We start from the raw sequence: 14,905 nt of genomic DNA, 5'->3' as shown, positions 1-14,905 counted from the left end.
CTAGCGTACCATAACGTACAGACTGTTTACAGCCAGAGTGAGGCAATGCACGTTACCGTGGCAACCACGCTAAACAAAACAGGAAGCACACAATAGCTTTACTTAAAGTAACGTTACTGGTTAAAAATGTGTTTACATTCATTTATCCGCTCATTCTGGTTTTAAATAGTAAAAAGAGACTTTGCTAAAAGACATTTAACTATGACAGATAGCAACTGTGCTTAAGCAGGAGTCCCCATTCAGGGACCACAGCTCATGCATGAAGTTACACAAAATTATATATTAGTTAGTTATATTAGTTATATATGCAAACAAAAAATAATAATAAAAAACTCAAACTAGTAACTGCTTTTAAAAAAAGCAACTATTAATACTACCCATGATTGAGGCAGAGAAATTAAAGACTATGTAACTTTTAAAAGAAGAAATAAACGTTCTTCCACTTACAAATGGAAAGCTTAATTTTAATAAAATGTTGATCAGTTCAAGGCAGTAAGGGTATTTACTGCTGCAGCTGACCATTAGCTCATGTTAGCTAATGCTGGATAATGTTAACAAACTTTAGCTATTGCTGTATAATAGATATTTCTAAGTCAGATCCATGACCTGATGACTCCAGGCCCTGCCAGGCCAGCTTTAGCCCATTGCAGCGATGAAGGTTGTTGCTTTGTAATCAAACTCAATTTGGTTCAGTAGGCTATGGCAATGTAAAAATGAGATGTTTTAGTGTGGCACAATGCCGGGGCTTGGTGAATGTGAAAGGGGTGGAAGGCATTACAGTGGTTGGGTGATGGTTTCGGGAGAAAGAGCCAGCCTGCAGATAACACAATTTAATGTGTGCACTTCTCCTACATTGAAGACAACACGACCGGGAGGAAGAAGCAGAGACCGAAAGACATTTGGTTGGCACAACTTTTGCACAGTTGGAAAGCACTTCATATTTTACATCTGAGCTCATAGCAAAATGATACACGCCTAGAGTGTCACCTAATGCTGTCCCATACGAACTCATCAATTCCCATTCAAGATCACATCCATTCTGCACACAAACCCAAAGCTTCTGGCACTCAGAGCACAGCAGGCTAATGCTCTGGCAGCTATTCCTCAAACAAAAACACACAAGCACACACACAGATCCAGACGGGGGCATTTCCTGGGGCATGAGTATGGGGGCATCAGCAGTACTCTGAGCCAGAGGGAGCAAGAGATAACCAGTCACGGTCAGATGAAACAATGAGAGCGATGGAGGGATAAACAGTTGACATCATTGTTCCAGAAAGATCACTTGGCAGAGTCACCATGCCAGTGTGCATGGGAGGTTACAGAGGGGAGGGGGACGCAGAGGACGTGAGCAGAGACAGCACCGGGTGTGATGGGAGGGAAAAGGCCTATAAATGCGCTGCAGTAGAGCACGTCAGACCAAGTCAAACCTCCCTCTTACCCATCGTTTTTACATCTCATCTGGAATCTCATCATGGATATCCCCATCCAGTATCCCTGGTACCGTCGGGCCTTCTCACATCGACTCTCTGACCTCTCATTGGCAGAACCTCTCACTGATTGGCCACTTATCTGGCCCTTGCCCTGGTCCTTTCCCTGGATGCGCCCCTCATTCATGCGCTGGTTCAACTGGTCCGACAATGGCCACAGTGAGGTAAGTAAAATTGTCCTTGTGCCAAATTTATTATTTACATTTATTACTCACAAGATGACTGTTAACTGAAGGTGGTGAAAGATATCTCATCTAATACTACTTACGATAAAATCTGAGTTGCTAATTGTGTGTAGAATGATGTGACAGGCAATTAGATGCATTCAGATGCACTGAAATCTTTAATATGTGAGATTTGTATGTCTGATTTTACATTATTGAGTCAGAAATGCCACTGAAAAGTATCCTCCTCCACCGATGTCTCTGTATAATAATAGAAAAGTATGTGTCTTGCCCTGAGATGACAATAACAAGCTATTGGGTTTTTTTTATGCCTTGCTGCCTCCAGGCTGTAGGGCACGCAGCAAAATGTGTTAGTCTTGTTCCTAACAGCTGTACTGTCTGTGTAGATGCGGATTGAAAAGGATCGTTACGTCATTTATCTGGATGTGAAGCATTTCTCCCCTGACGAGCTGTCTGTCAGTGTCAGTGATGAGTTCATCACAGTACATGCCAAGCACGAAGACAGAAAGGTAAGAGGGACTGTAGAGATCTGCAGAAATAGTCAAAGAAAATTGATTCACTGACACTTATTTACATATTCTGTTTCCAGGACGACCACGGCTTTGTGTCAAGAGAGTTTCTGAGGAAGTACAGGCTTCCAAATGGCGTGTTAAGTGCTGATGTCACCTCCAGTCTGTCATCTGATGGTGTGCTTACAATCACTGCACCTCGGTCATCTGTTGGCGAAGAGCGCATTATTCCTATTTCCTGTGAAGATGGAACACAGAAACAGAAAAAGTAGAGCAGAGTCTGACGCTCCGTACACTGTTTCACTACTAACCCCAAGTGCTGCCTGTTAGTATGTTTAACCTGTTACAGTTTTGTTGGCAGTTCAGTACACATATACCGTACAGTAGTTGGGGCATACAGGTCTAGATGTCTATAAGTCCAAGTGCCTTCTAATAAACCAGTATCTAATTCCTAACTCACTGTTATTCTGATGTCTCTGCAAGACAATGGTGCTTTAAAACCAAAGGCTAATATGTTGTGCATGTGTAACAAAGTCTATTTAAACTTTGTATTGGCACATGGAGTGCAGGATAATGAACTCCTGACAGTTAATTTCCCTATTCCAAGTCATATCTCTCTGCCCAAAATATTCACACCACTACAAGGGCATGTAATCAGATTTTGAAAAGCATTGCCTTTGAATGTTATTTAAAGTTTACTGGCCTGCAGTCTAGTGAGAAAAATGTAAGCCTTTGTTAATTAAACCCAAGCTAGCTTTCAGTTTCAGAAATGCTAAAATGTCAATGTGAGGAATTGGAAATGCAAAGACTTCTCAAAATTGTGCACAGAAGATGACAGCAGACTAGTTAAAATCAGTTGTATCTACAGTACACAGTACTGTCTGACTGGGTATGAGTAAGATGGCAGCTGTGCTTTGTTTATTCTTTGAGAATAGTTTCTGTATGTGTGAGGAAAAGGGAGTTCTCCGGAGGCATATACAGTCACTAAAAAAAAGCCACCAAAGGACCTGGGACCAGGTGTGCACTCGTTGAGAGGAAGAAAGAGGGTGAATGAGCAGGAGGGAATGTAGTGGACGAGGGAGGAGACAGACAGCTTTTTACACTGGGCTCCTTTTCCACTGGGGAGCATGGCCTCTGAGCTGCTAAGGAATGTGTGAATGTATGTGAGAGTGAGTGCATTATGTGCTTGTAGATGCAAGAATTACAGCTCTATCATTCCTTCATATTGGCAACAACCCTCCGGCATATTAACACAGACAACGACAGATAGAATAAATCATGAAACTTAAAATCATGTCTGCTGTGTGTTGTTTTTCTGTGTGTATAGTGGTTCTGTTTTCAAAAGAACATAAAAATTTATAACAACATATGAATCAAGCTACTTTCTTGTTTGATTTAAAACAATAAGCACCACATATTATGCATAGAGGTTTTTATTTAATAAAGGAATGAAAATATGTTATTTTCAACAATGAAATGTCTTTATTATCCTATTATCAAATGGTCTAACTTTAACACTCTTCCTTCCATTCTACCAAATGTTCTTGCCTGTGCTTGGAAATATATCTGATTCCTTTTATTCTAATTTCTCAAAATAATACTAGAGACAGAATACCTTGTCCATCTTCAGAAAAAGTACAAGATTAGATGATTTGTAGTATTATTATTGCATCAGACTGCAAAAGTCATCTGTATTGTAATGTATTTTAATTTTAATGTGTTCTTTTAGTACTTTTGAGTTAAGTTACACATTTGATGTTTTTTATTAATCCAAAATAAAAAGAAAGATCAGCTGACATTGCTTGTTGAACCTTACATATTTCTCTGGTGACACACAATCACCAAGAAAAAGAAGTAGTTGAATAATAGAATTAGGGAAAGACATGCACATGCATTATTTAACTTTTGCACTTTTACAAATACTTATACATGCAAAACAGATATAGACAGTTTGATGGAGTATTACAGAGAATAGAACTGACACAATAATTCAAATATAGAGATATAACCTTATATGATTATAATCTAGAATCATTTTATGCTGTGTAGAGCTGTTGCTTATCTTCCAAGATGCAGATTATAAACAGTGTGGACATGCAAACCTACATTGTCACCAATATGTGTAAGATCATATGATACAAAAAAAGAAGTTATCTTGTAATGCAGTTGACCAGAATTTGATTCTCGTTATCAGTAACAGTAGAAGTCCCATTTCTGGAAATAAGAAGAGAGATAAAATTAATAGAAAGCATCACATAATACATATGTGTGTGTTTGTGGATGTGTGTTCACTTACAGTAGTCTTGACTTCAGTGCTGGCTGGCATGAGAGGATGTGTCTCCTCCACTACACTGCTGGGGAAGTGGCCAATACGAGCCTCCTGCTGTCCGTAATAGGAGTCTTGTACCTGCAAACACATCATATAGACACAAGTTATTGACTTAGGTCTTTTGCTTAATATATCAAAGCAACATGTATGGTCCCATAAATAATTTTAACTTACACTGCCAGCCCAGAAGAGGTTCCCTCTGTCCTTTAACATTGCATAGACATAGATGAGCTGCCCCTGTCTGATGGGGATGAACCTGCAGTCTCCAGGGTAGTAATCCTGCAGTGCACGAGCTATCAGGATAGGATCTGTACAGGAATGTAAAAAGAGTTTTTGTATCCAGGGGGACTTTTTATGCAAATGAAATCATTTTGCTGTATAACATGATTCAAGCATAGCTAAGCACAGCAGTCATCAGCAGAAAAATTAAGTTGGTGGGTGTGCTACTTACTGCTGCATTCAGAGTCAGCGCAGAGTTTCTTGTCAGAAAGTTTAGGCATCTGTCGTCCAGCTTCAGAGGTTGGCAGCAAAAGCCACACTGAAAGAACAAGCCAGAGTTTGCAAGGCATGTCTGTACTGTATGTGATGATCCGATGGTGGGAGTCTTGTGGGAGTCTTGTTCCCTTTTGTCTGTGTGCCGTCCCCAGGACAGAGGTGTGGCGATGGCAGTCCCCTTTTTCTACTCTCCCTACCCCCCTACCTCATCCATGAGCACACACAGAACTCCTTTCAAACTGTTCAGGCAGGTAAACAGGATGGGGGATAGAGAGGAGGAGGGCCAGATTAGACAGACCCCTGCTTGTGTCCTAACCTTCCTCTCTCTTTCTTCAACTCTCACCCTGTGTCACCCCCTGCTCAAACAGCAATGTTGGACTTGTTAACACATTCCTCAGAGTTAATCTGTGTGTTCCCTACCTTGGTCAGCCACTAGATGTCAGATCGGCGGCTGCCTTACAGCAAACACACCACTGTTCATGTCTTCTGGCTCTGTCTCTCAGGGTATTCCTCTCTGTTTGTTCTCTTTACCTTTTTAATTCAGGAGGTGGAGCTACTGGCTTTATTTACATACTGTATGTTTCCACTGCCAAGGAAACCAGCTGAGCCTCTCTTGTGCAAACACTCCCAAACACACACACACACACACACACCACACACTCACACACTCACCAAACAGGAAGACTATACCTGTTTGGTATGAGTCGGCTGAGAACTGTCAGGTAAGGCAAGCTTAATTTTTGCTCCTTCGATGTCAAGTTGAACATGGGTTAACATTTAGTTACTTCTTATAATGGAAACAGATTATGTTTAATTAGGAATGAGTTCATTAATTGGCTTTTAGATTATTTTGGAACAGATGACAGCATGGTTTCATGGTGAGAGGTAACAGTGACAGGTGAGCTAGCAGATGGTGGCGTCAAACTTAGTCTGAGGAGACTGAGTCTAAGGGGGGGAAACTATATGGTCACCAAAATTTAGTTTATTTAGACAGAACCTACTGGAAATAACAATATGTGGTAGCAGTGTCTTATCAATTTTTATTTTGGGGGGTAAAAAGTGTGGTGGTGATTGTTTTTCAATGATTTGGTTAGACATGATTACTTCAGAGACTGTTTTAGGAACATTCAAGACTTTGTTGTATTTGTAGGAAATAGAGGAGCACAATGCCTTTGGAATTTAGGGAGGGGGAGCAGAACAAAGATAATAGTGTTACTGGTATTTCGGTCAGAGTAACAAAAGGACCTGTCAGACAAAAGACCTCCTTAAAGGCTATGTGAGATTGTATTACTAGTAAACAACCAGTCTGACGCTCACACAAGTTATCATACATGTCCTACAAGTTACCGGTGAGAGTCTGTTTATAGTGTTTTTCTGTGTTACTGAAGTGCTTTTCTTGCCTACAGAGTTATCTATGAAGAACCAAAGATTTGAATGATACCAGTATTAGGACCATTGGCACCCCAGTGAAGAACAAGTTTGGCAGAGACATACTCTGGATCACAAAATTGGAAAGTAAACTTAATCCCCTCCAGACCAGACCACCAACAAACAGAAACGGATTCCTGATTTTACAGAAATTCATGGCTGTCCACCTGCCACCTGTGTGAGTGTGGATTACAAGTCCAAGGACCTGCGATGATGCTTTCTAACTGACTCCTACAAGCCTGCCAACAATGTTCACCCCAAGGAAAAACAGTCTTCCCTCCCCCAGTCTGGAGGGCTCCTTCTTCCCTCTCTCCTCATCCTCCTCAGTCTCGCTCTCCTTTGCTCTCCCTTCATCCATATCCTCTCCCGGCAGCAGTGATGGCGGAGGAGGGATAGAGGCGGATCTGATCCTAGCTGCAGAGCTGGGACAGGCTTTACTGGAGAAGAATGAGGAACTGGCAGCTTCTCTGGAGCAGAGCGCGAAAGAGGTGGAGGTAGGGATAAAGCTGCTGTTAACAGTGTTTTTTAGAACTATATAAACCTTCTAACACTACTTAAATCTATAGTGAGTGGGCAACAAAAGGATTCTTTTACATTTTTGTTATTCTAGCCTGCAAGACAATCATTATGAAGGTGGAAAGACTTGTAAGTCTGTAACTAATAACCATTGTTCTCCCATGTAAACCAATGCTGAGAACAAAAACATAGGATATACAACCCTTATTAAAAAAAAAAAACACTCACACTCCAGTAGCTCACCTGGTAGAACACGCCCCCCGATATTAAGGCTGAATCCATACTGCAACTGCCCAGATTTGATTCCAGCCCGTGGCCCTTTGCTGCATGTCGTCCTGTCTCTCCCTGCCCCTTTACCTGTCTATCTCAGCTGTCACTGTCCATTAAAGGCATAAAATGACAATAATAATAGTAAAAACAGTATTAAATATATAAAATAAGTAAAAAGTAAAAAGTAAAGGTGGGGGCATTACAACAGCATCGTGAGAAAATTAAACAGATTTACTACTGTTGTCAAATTTTGATATGGTACCACACTTCTGTCTTTGCAAATCACATGAATACAAAAAATAAATAAACAGTTACGAATGAGAAGAGTGCAGAAAGAAGTGGTGGATGAATGTATTTAGATACATATTTTATAGAGAAAAGTGGAAGCAGCAATAGTAGTATTTTTATTGTTGTTGTTTTGAACACTGCATTACACTGCAGGTATAAATCTGTTTGTGATACTGAGTAACGATATACAGGATGGGCCTTTTTCTCAGAAGATATTTTGACATGTTGTAGTAGGAAAAGCACTGGTGTAAATAATAACATTAATGATGGCTGAATTCCATTTAGCTGCTTCAGTTTCAGGGTCCTGGTATTGTGCTGGCTCACTCACACTGTCAGGACACAATACTGCGATACTTGAATAGAACAGAGCCATTGCTCGTGTTACTGGTAACACCTATGATTTGTACTGTACTGATTTTCTTCTGTGATAAGTCAAAATGTCTGCTGTGAAAAAGGCCTGACTCAATGGACTCAATGAATATCTCTCCAACAAGAATACAGACCCTTAAACCATCCATGTATTTCAATATCTGATATGTTCATGTTACCTTGAAGCCACTTCAGTGTTATGTTTAATGTCTCAGGCTTTACAGCAGGAGAAGCATGTTCTTCAAAGGAAGCTGGAGATGAATGAACTGACATCTGGGCAAAGAGAGGCTGAGCTGGCTGCAGATTTAGCTGCCTTGAGAGCTGAGCTGGAGCGACATCATAGCCAGGGGCGTGACCGGCGAAGGGATGAGAGTGAACAGCTGACTCAGTTAGCCAATCATAACCAGCGGTTGGTGGAGCAACTAGCAGAGGTTAGTTTCAGGCAGACTGAACCCGGCCTTGATGAGCTGCTGCACCAAAGAAAACATCACAGTTATGACATAATGCTGTTAGAATAAACAGAATCTGGGTGTGTGTGTGTTTGTGTGCGTGCGTGTGTGTGGGAATTGTTTGTGAGTGGTATCACAGTCACACAGACAGGAAAAATGCAGACTAGCAGGTTTTGAGAGTCTCATCTTTGTCATTCATTGAACAATAGATACACTTCTTAACGTTTCCATCTTCCACTCATCTAGGCTGTAACACTGGAACACTCCTTGAGGACTGAGCTTCGTTCCCTCAGAGAAGAGATGGAAGAATCATCTTTTAGCCGAAATATCAACTTCACACAGTTAGAGAACACACAAGCGGAGGTATACTTACCAGTCACTTCTTCAAGTTTTACACAAGTTAAATCAATGGCAACGTTTTATGCTATCTTAAATGCTGCAGGATATAGGCCAGACACAAAAAGCATTACATTTCAAACATAGCCAAATATGAAATTATACTACAATGTGAAAGTAAGGAGTGCTGTTTTTAAGTCTCGTGGGACAAGTCCAAGTCAAGTCTTTAAAGGTTCATGGCAAGCCTAAGTCAAGTCAATGAAACCAAGTCCTGACTGTCGCCTGACTGTTGCCTTATTTATAATCGTTTTTTGGATTTTACCAAGTCAAAAATAAAAAGTCTCATGTTAGGTCAAGTCTTTAGGGAATCAAGTTGAATTCATGTCCTCTTTTTGACTCAAAGTCTCAAGTCTTTAGCTCTGCAGCTAAGCACCAATTGAAATATTAGCAGAATGTTAAGTAAAGCCATAAAGATTTAGCAGACCTGTGGACATATAAATATACATATTTCAAAGCATCAAAATCTGGTAATAAATGTATTATGCTCTGACTGAAATGTCTATTTAAATGTTCAGCCAAAGCATAATCCAACCAGTGCTTATTTTGGACTCTAAGCGTTGAAATAATTTCACTTTGGTTTAACATTTTGTGTTTATCCATCTTCTTCTCGTACAGAACAGAGTTTTGCTGGAGCGGCTTTCACACATGGAGGCACAACTAAAAGCTTCTGAAGAGGACAGCGATAGATTCCGCACGGAGAGAGAGAGACTGAGAGACAGACAGTCAGAACTCCAGATGAAACTGAGAGATAAAGAATCAGAGGTGAGGATCAGTGACGAACTGTAGCATTGAAAGATGAATCCTGAAGGAGAATAATTTGCTGCAGGAGATACCACTCATCACTAACAGAACTCGCTAACACGACTAGTTTAAAGCTCTTGCTGTGTGTGTTGTGTGTGTGTGTTTGTGCCTGTTTCTCACAGTGTGTGTGTTTGTGTGTATATGTAGATAGAGCAGGAGCAGGGAGTGGTGTTTGAGTTGCGAACCTTGAATCGCTCTCTACAGCAGAAAGCTCTGAACCAGGGAGAAGAGAGCATTCTGGACAGCACACACACACAACCTTTGTCTCTGCTTAGTGAAATTCAGCAATCACAGGTACACACACACACTGAGTAACTTTACAATAGCGCCACAGTCTAACTTTTGCTTGTGTACTAATTCTGCCCTGTACTGACATCCTGCTTTAGACAATTTGAGGCTGCTACTCCAAAATAGCAAATTTGCTTCGAGTGTTTTGACTTTACTGACCTTCCTATCTGTTTTGTTGTGTATATTTCCTCCACTGACCAGGCTAAAGAGGCTCTTCTAGCTCACTCTACAATCTTGCAAGTAAGAGATGAAGAGATACGGAAGCTCACAGAGGAGGTCTGTTGAAGTGTATACAACCACACATATACATTCACTGAAAGGAGCATGATTAATGTAGCCAATCAATGTATTTGACTTCTAATTAATGACATCAGATAACTTGCACCTTGCTACATTTAAAGTCAGGTTACACTCAATAAGGTGTTTTACTAATTGTTACATAATTTGGAGCTTAATTGTGTAATACTATGTATGTGCAGAGTTTGATAGAAGGCTGTTTTCACATTAATTTGTTGAAGAGGGAAAGTTTCTCTGTGCACAGCTTAAATCTGAGTTTAAGGCATGTAAGACATTATTTTGTTACGTCACGTTTTGTCTGGAGCCAATCACGGTGCAACTTACACAAGAGTGATGAGGACACATGAAACTCCCACGTGACACGCACTGACATTTCAGTGACATAGGAGACATCTTGTGTCAAGTACATCTTTACACTGTTACAGATTTTGGATTTTTCCATAAAGGAGAACGACTAGATGTCATATTGGTCAAATGATTTTTCAAAGCAGAGTATTTTAAAGTATGTTAGTAGTAGAGTATGTCAAAAAACAACACTGGAGGAGATCTTTACAATTGATTGACATGATGGAAATCTGAGTATTTTAAATAAGGTTAAACAAAATGTTCTGATCATTACAATATGTATGGCTTTCTGTTTCTCCCTTTGCAGCTGCAGTCTCAACGAGACGAGCTGGAGGCTTTGAGGGAGGAAATAAAGCCATTTAGAAGCAGTCCTGGGATGCCAAGCTACAGGTAATGCTACACAACATATTTATCGACTTGAGCCCGCAGTCATATATGTTGCTAATCATCATATCAATGTCCAGTTCCTTAGAGAGTGAACTGGCCACTGTGCGTCAGGAGAAAGAATCACTAACCCAGCAGCTTCTCAACACCATCAAACACAAGGTGGCGCTGTCGGAAGAGCTGGACGCCTGGCAGGTCAGTTTGTGTGCAGGGATATGAAATCATAAATGATGTCTTTTGGCAACCCATTTAAAGTAGTTCAGTGTGCAAGCAGAATATTGTTTTCCCATCTGAACCTTTCATCGTGTTGCAGGAGGACATGCGGCTGGTGATCAATCAACAGGTGCAGCAAAGGGAGGAGGAGAGAAAGAGGGAAAAACAGCGAGAGAAAGACAGCACAGTAGGACTCCAGAGAAGCAAGTCTTTAAAAGTGAAGGGAGAAGGAAGCAAAGGATTCTTCTCCTTTTTCAAAGACAAATGACAGAGTGGAGAAGTGGCAGCGATTTAAATGGACAGTATCTGCCTTTATCTTTGCCACTGTGCTTGTGCTTCATCATGTATACATTATGTAGATCATGTACACTGTGACGTGATACCAGCAGGTGAAATGTTTACAGACCTCATATTTGAATTGTATATATGTATGTACAGTATATCAGTAATTAAGACTTTATATTAAAACTTTTAAGCCACCACCGAGTCTCTGGTGGGTGTTTTATAATCTGTTGTTAACCACAGTATGATAAGGCTAAAACATGTTTGCAACATCTTTTTGTACACTGCCACAAAGAAGGTTTGAGAGTGCGGTGCATTGACTTGCATAGAAAATAGCTGCGAATTGACACAAAGATGCCAGTTTGAAAATGTTTTTGGGGCTTTATGAATCTGGATCATTAATGTACTGGGGTGAGTTAAAAGGAGGGAGACTAAAAGAAAATAACAGAAAGAAGAGCGGTTTGAGAGGCTGAGCTTCACACAAACACAAAGGCACACTCCCACACATGGTGTGACCATTGCTAGCTAGCTCACGGCTAATTTCTGCACAGCTCATTGGTAGCAGCAAAAAAACAAAACAGGTCTAGCTTGCTTAAATAAGACAAGGTGAACATTTACTTAGCTTTCTGTCTGAAAACACCTTGGGGCAGAACAAGCTAAACTAAACACAGAACAGACCTGTGGCCTTATAAGGCTGTTGTGCTGAACATATTAGAAACTATTTAAACATACAGCAGACATTCACTCTCTTTTTAGCTTTGTTTTGGTCTTTAACAATTCCAGTTTTAACAAAAAAATATCTAGCTCTTTAGCTAGCTAGATGCTAGACTATGTATGTAGAACCAAAACAGTGAGCTAAAGCAGCGAAAAAGCACCTTAGTTCAAAAATATGTGCTAGTTATCTTTTTCTTTAGTGACCCCTTATATACATGCAATCATTTGATCCATTGCTAATACCAAAAATAGTGATTAATGGAGCTTTAAATATTAAAAAACACAATAAATGCACTGTGATATATACAAAACTGCAATGTATCACAACAAAAACAAACCAAAACAGTAAGTATGATATAAATAACATCTTTAATAAATTAATTCCAAAAGGTCAGTCTTTCCCTTCCACTTCTCTCTATGATTATTATATTACATAATGTATTTACATATATGCAACATTTCTTATGTTAAACAGGACTGCAAATGCCCAGAAGCAGCGTGAGTAGTGCAGGTTGCATACAGGTCAATGTTTCTATCTATATCTATATCTCTCTCTATATATATATATATACAGTATATATACAGTACAGTCCTGGCTCAGTAGAGTCAGTGCATAGCCACTCTCACATCCCTCAGCTGGAGGTTAGTACATATGGAGCAGCACCGTTTCTCTTACACTCAACAGGCTATGTAGACTCTCACACACTCTCATGGCAGAAAAAGGTGTACACACAATCACTTACTCACACACAGTTTTAAGGATCATACTGGCATTTTAGCACAATATTACCCATGTTACATTTCTGCCGACCAATTCCTTTTTAGATTGATCCACCGAACCAACATTTTTTCTCTGTATCACGTGGTAATGCTGAGGGCTGCAATCTTTTCAAACCGTATCCAAGTAGGTGCATTTGAGCAATCCGAAGCCCCCAAATTCAAGCTTTAGCAGACAGATGTCAAAAAGTGTTTGTGAGCTATGTTAAATAAAATCCACAATAGTGAGAAAAGAATAATGTGAATTTGGTCAGTTGTGTTTGAGTTGATTTTAAGTGATACTGGCACGAACATAAACCGATCTCTGCCTGGAACATAGGAAACATTATGTATTTGTTTACAAACAAGGGTGTGCTTTAGAAAATGGTCGGCAGAAAGGTCAGGTATGCAAGAATTGTTGTTAATGGGCTAAAACATGAAAACACTACTATCTCTCAATATACTATATACATTAAGTTTATCAATGACTACCTACAGTATAAAACTTTTATTTATTTACAGTACAGTACGCCCCTTATCCTGTCTGTTTCCATTGTCCAGAAGGTGATGTGTAGTCTGGGTTTAGGGGGACAGTAACCAGTTGTTGAGCCCCTCAAACTGTTCATCTATTTTTCCCGTTTAAACCTATTGTCACCCAATAAGAAAACATCACCTCAGTTTTGAGAGGTAGTTTGCAAGAAGAGATGCATCAATTTAAGGAAACATTTTGGGCTTCAACACCCAAACAGTCCACAAAACTTAGTTAGTTTATTGGAAGTGTTTAAGTGAGGCTGATAAACCTTGGAATATTAGGTCATTATGAAGCCCCTGAAGCAGGTCTCTGGATGGCTGTCCTGACAGTGAGTTGTAATTCCATCAGGGGGATTAGTGGAGGATTACCCCACATTGACGCCTAGGCCCACTTGCAGCTTGTCACCTCTGTGGTTTACAAAGGCACCCATGATCAGGGTGGCAGGGAGTGGGGTCAGGCGCTTCTCCAACACACCTCCTATTATGCACCGACTGTTTATCATACCTGGATACGCACACAAAAAAGGGTCTCATATACTTATGTTTACTGAGTAGTTTTCATTTAGCAAGTTGCAGAAAGAAATATACCTCGAAAGACCATGTTGGCCTCTGGGAGTTCCATCTGGTACCCGAATGAGGTTGTGGTCTCCTGCGTCCTGGTACTGGCTTCGAACTCCACCCCAACTTGGATCTGGTGAACACGGACACACGCAAAAGCACATTTTCAATATGCACCTAAAGTAAAATGGTGTGCTTATACAGTATGGTGGTATTTGCTGTACCTGTTTGTTGGCTCTGTGATAGTAGCTTGCATGGGCACCTCCTTTCCCAGCATTCAGGGTTGCCACCCAGTTTGGTCCTGCATGGACCGAGACAGAAAAAAGGTGAAAAGCTGCTGCTAAATCAAGCAAAACAGATAAGGAAAGATATCAAGATTACAAGAATCTCACTTGAGTACTGTCCAGCCAAAGTAAGAATTCCTCCTTCCTCTGCTCGGCCCCGATGGTAGACCAGCTCCCCTCCTAACACCAGCCCAGAAGACACACTCTGCAGGAAGTGTGCCACAAGGATAACTATCCAAGAGAAACACATGCAGATGCAGAATAGGTTAGATCAACACAAAATACCAGGATAATGCATTTTGTTGCTACATGTATGCTATATTATATTGACATTTGAATTCACTGAGCACAAAAAATAACATTTGACTGAATGCAATTGTATTTTTTTCTAACATTAGTGGATAATAATTACAAGCCAATATATTAGATAGGGATGGGAATCGAGAACTGGTTCCAAATTGTCCAAAATCGTATACCGAGCTTGTCAATTCCTTTCATCAATGCCGGCATATTTTCCGGACAGTTGCACAACAAATACTTCCAACTCATGTGTCTAGGCTGTTGGAAACTTGAGTCATTGTGAATGGGTGGAATGTTAATATCTATAAATAATCATTTCAAATAAGGGAAACACCAGCAATATGCTGAAACATCTTTCTACACACCAGGGGCTTAAACTCCAGTAATGCCATTGATGACCTGAAAATTGATCAGGAATCAATAAGGGA

At 40.3% G+C, this 14,905-nt stretch overlaps 4 protein-coding genes across 4 annotated transcripts in view; 2 read left to right on the top strand and 2 right to left on the bottom strand.

Moving 5' to 3' along the window:
• The first annotated feature begins 1,370 nt into the window (after nucleotides 1-1,370).
• On the top strand, nucleotides 1,371-3,709 carry LOC118332143 (alpha-crystallin B chain-like). Its single transcript, XM_035667315.1, has 3 exons — nucleotides 1,371-1,654; nucleotides 2,062-2,184; nucleotides 2,265-3,709. The coding sequence occupies exons 1-3, from the start codon at nucleotides 1,475-1,477 to the stop codon at nucleotides 2,454-2,456; spliced, it is 495 nt and encodes a 164-aa protein (XP_035523208.1). The 5' UTR covers nucleotides 1,371-1,474; the 3' UTR covers nucleotides 2,457-3,709.
• A 350-nt stretch (nucleotides 3,710-4,059) lies between these two features.
• Nucleotides 4,060-5,456, bottom strand: mia (MIA SH3 domain containing). The gene is made up of 4 exons (XM_035667316.1): nucleotides 4,965-5,456; nucleotides 4,688-4,821; nucleotides 4,481-4,591; nucleotides 4,060-4,398 (listed from the first exon to the last, which is right to left on the bottom strand). The coding sequence occupies exons 1-4, from the start codon at nucleotides 5,080-5,082 to the stop codon at nucleotides 4,375-4,377; spliced, it is 387 nt and encodes a 128-aa protein (XP_035523209.1). The 5' UTR covers nucleotides 5,083-5,456; the 3' UTR covers nucleotides 4,060-4,374.
• Nucleotides 5,457-5,652: 196 nt separating this feature from the next.
• bicdl2 (BICD family like cargo adaptor 2) lies at nucleotides 5,653-11,525 on the top strand. Its single transcript, XM_035666890.1, has 10 exons — nucleotides 5,653-5,730; nucleotides 6,415-6,930; nucleotides 8,095-8,310; nucleotides 8,575-8,691; nucleotides 9,340-9,486; nucleotides 9,673-9,819; nucleotides 10,015-10,089; nucleotides 10,763-10,845; nucleotides 10,920-11,034; nucleotides 11,153-11,525. The coding sequence occupies exons 2-10, from the start codon at nucleotides 6,685-6,687 to the stop codon at nucleotides 11,318-11,320; spliced, it is 1,314 nt and encodes a 437-aa protein (XP_035522783.1). The 5' UTR covers nucleotides 5,653-5,730; nucleotides 6,415-6,684; the 3' UTR covers nucleotides 11,321-11,525.
• Nucleotides 11,526-12,422: 897 nt separating this feature from the next.
• The window catches only part of si:dkey-71l1.1 (uncharacterized protein LOC569883 homolog), a 4,531-nt gene continuing 2,048 nt past the window's right edge, over nucleotides 12,423-14,905 (bottom strand). Inside the window, exons 7-10 of the mRNA XM_035666001.1 lie at nucleotides 14,286-14,408; nucleotides 14,118-14,194; nucleotides 13,924-14,026; nucleotides 12,423-13,840 (exon numbers count right to left, since the gene is read on the bottom strand). Of these exons, the coding sequence (XP_035521894.1) occupies nucleotides 13,701-13,840; nucleotides 13,924-14,026; nucleotides 14,118-14,194; nucleotides 14,286-14,408 (443 nt within the window). The 3' untranslated portion in view covers nucleotides 12,423-13,700. The remainder of the gene's footprint in view (nucleotides 13,841-13,923; nucleotides 14,027-14,117; nucleotides 14,195-14,285; nucleotides 14,409-14,905) is intronic.

The sequence above is a fragment of the Morone saxatilis genome, unplaced genomic scaffold (genome assembly GCF_004916995.1).
Source record: "Morone saxatilis isolate NCDOM2014 unplaced genomic scaffold, NCSU_SB_2.0 Contig20, whole genome shotgun sequence".
NCBI classification, from domain to species: domain Eukaryota; kingdom Metazoa; phylum Chordata; class Actinopteri; family Moronidae; genus Morone; species Morone saxatilis.
The sequence above is the reverse complement of the archived record's forward strand: the minus strand, read 5'-3'. Positions and strand labels throughout refer to the sequence as shown.

What these genes read in the sequence shown, in the direction of transcription:
- mia (XM_035667316.1), bottom strand. Translation starts at nt 5,082, where the DNA reads ATGCCTTGCAAACTCTGGCTTGTTCTTTCAGTGTGGCTTTTGCTGCCA. An exon ending in CGCTGACTCTGAATGCAGCA is followed by an intron (nt 4,822 to 4,964) that starts GTAAGTAGCACA and finishes ATTCCTGTACAG; the next exon opens with ATCCTATCCTGATAGCTCGT. An exon ending in GCACTGAAGTCAAGACTACT is followed by an intron (nt 4,399 to 4,480) that starts GTAAGTGAACAC and finishes TCTTATTTCCAG; the next exon opens with AAATGGGACTTCTACTGTTA.
- bicdl2 (XM_035666890.1), top strand. Translation starts at nt 6,685, where the DNA reads ATGTTCACCCCAAGGAAAAACAGTCTTCCCTCCCCCAGTCTGGAGGGC. An exon ending in TAGAGAACACACAAGCGGAG is followed by an intron (nt 8,692 to 9,339) that starts GTATACTTACCA and finishes CTTCTCGTACAG; the next exon opens with AACAGAGTTTTGCTGGAGCG. An exon ending in TACGGAAGCTCACAGAGGAG is followed by an intron (nt 10,090 to 10,762) that starts GTCTGTTGAAGT and finishes CTCCCTTTGCAG; the next exon opens with CTGCAGTCTCAACGAGACGA.
- LOC118332143 (XM_035667315.1), top strand. Translation starts at nt 1,475, where the DNA reads ATGGATATCCCCATCCAGTATCCCTGGTACCGTCGGGCCTTCTCACAT. An exon ending in CCGACAATGGCCACAGTGAG is followed by an intron (nt 1,655 to 2,061) that starts GTAAGTAAAATT and finishes CTGTCTGTGTAG; the next exon opens with ATGCGGATTGAAAAGGATCG. An exon ending in CCAAGCACGAAGACAGAAAG is followed by an intron (nt 2,185 to 2,264) that starts GTAAGAGGGACT and finishes TTCTGTTTCCAG; the next exon opens with GACGACCACGGCTTTGTGTC.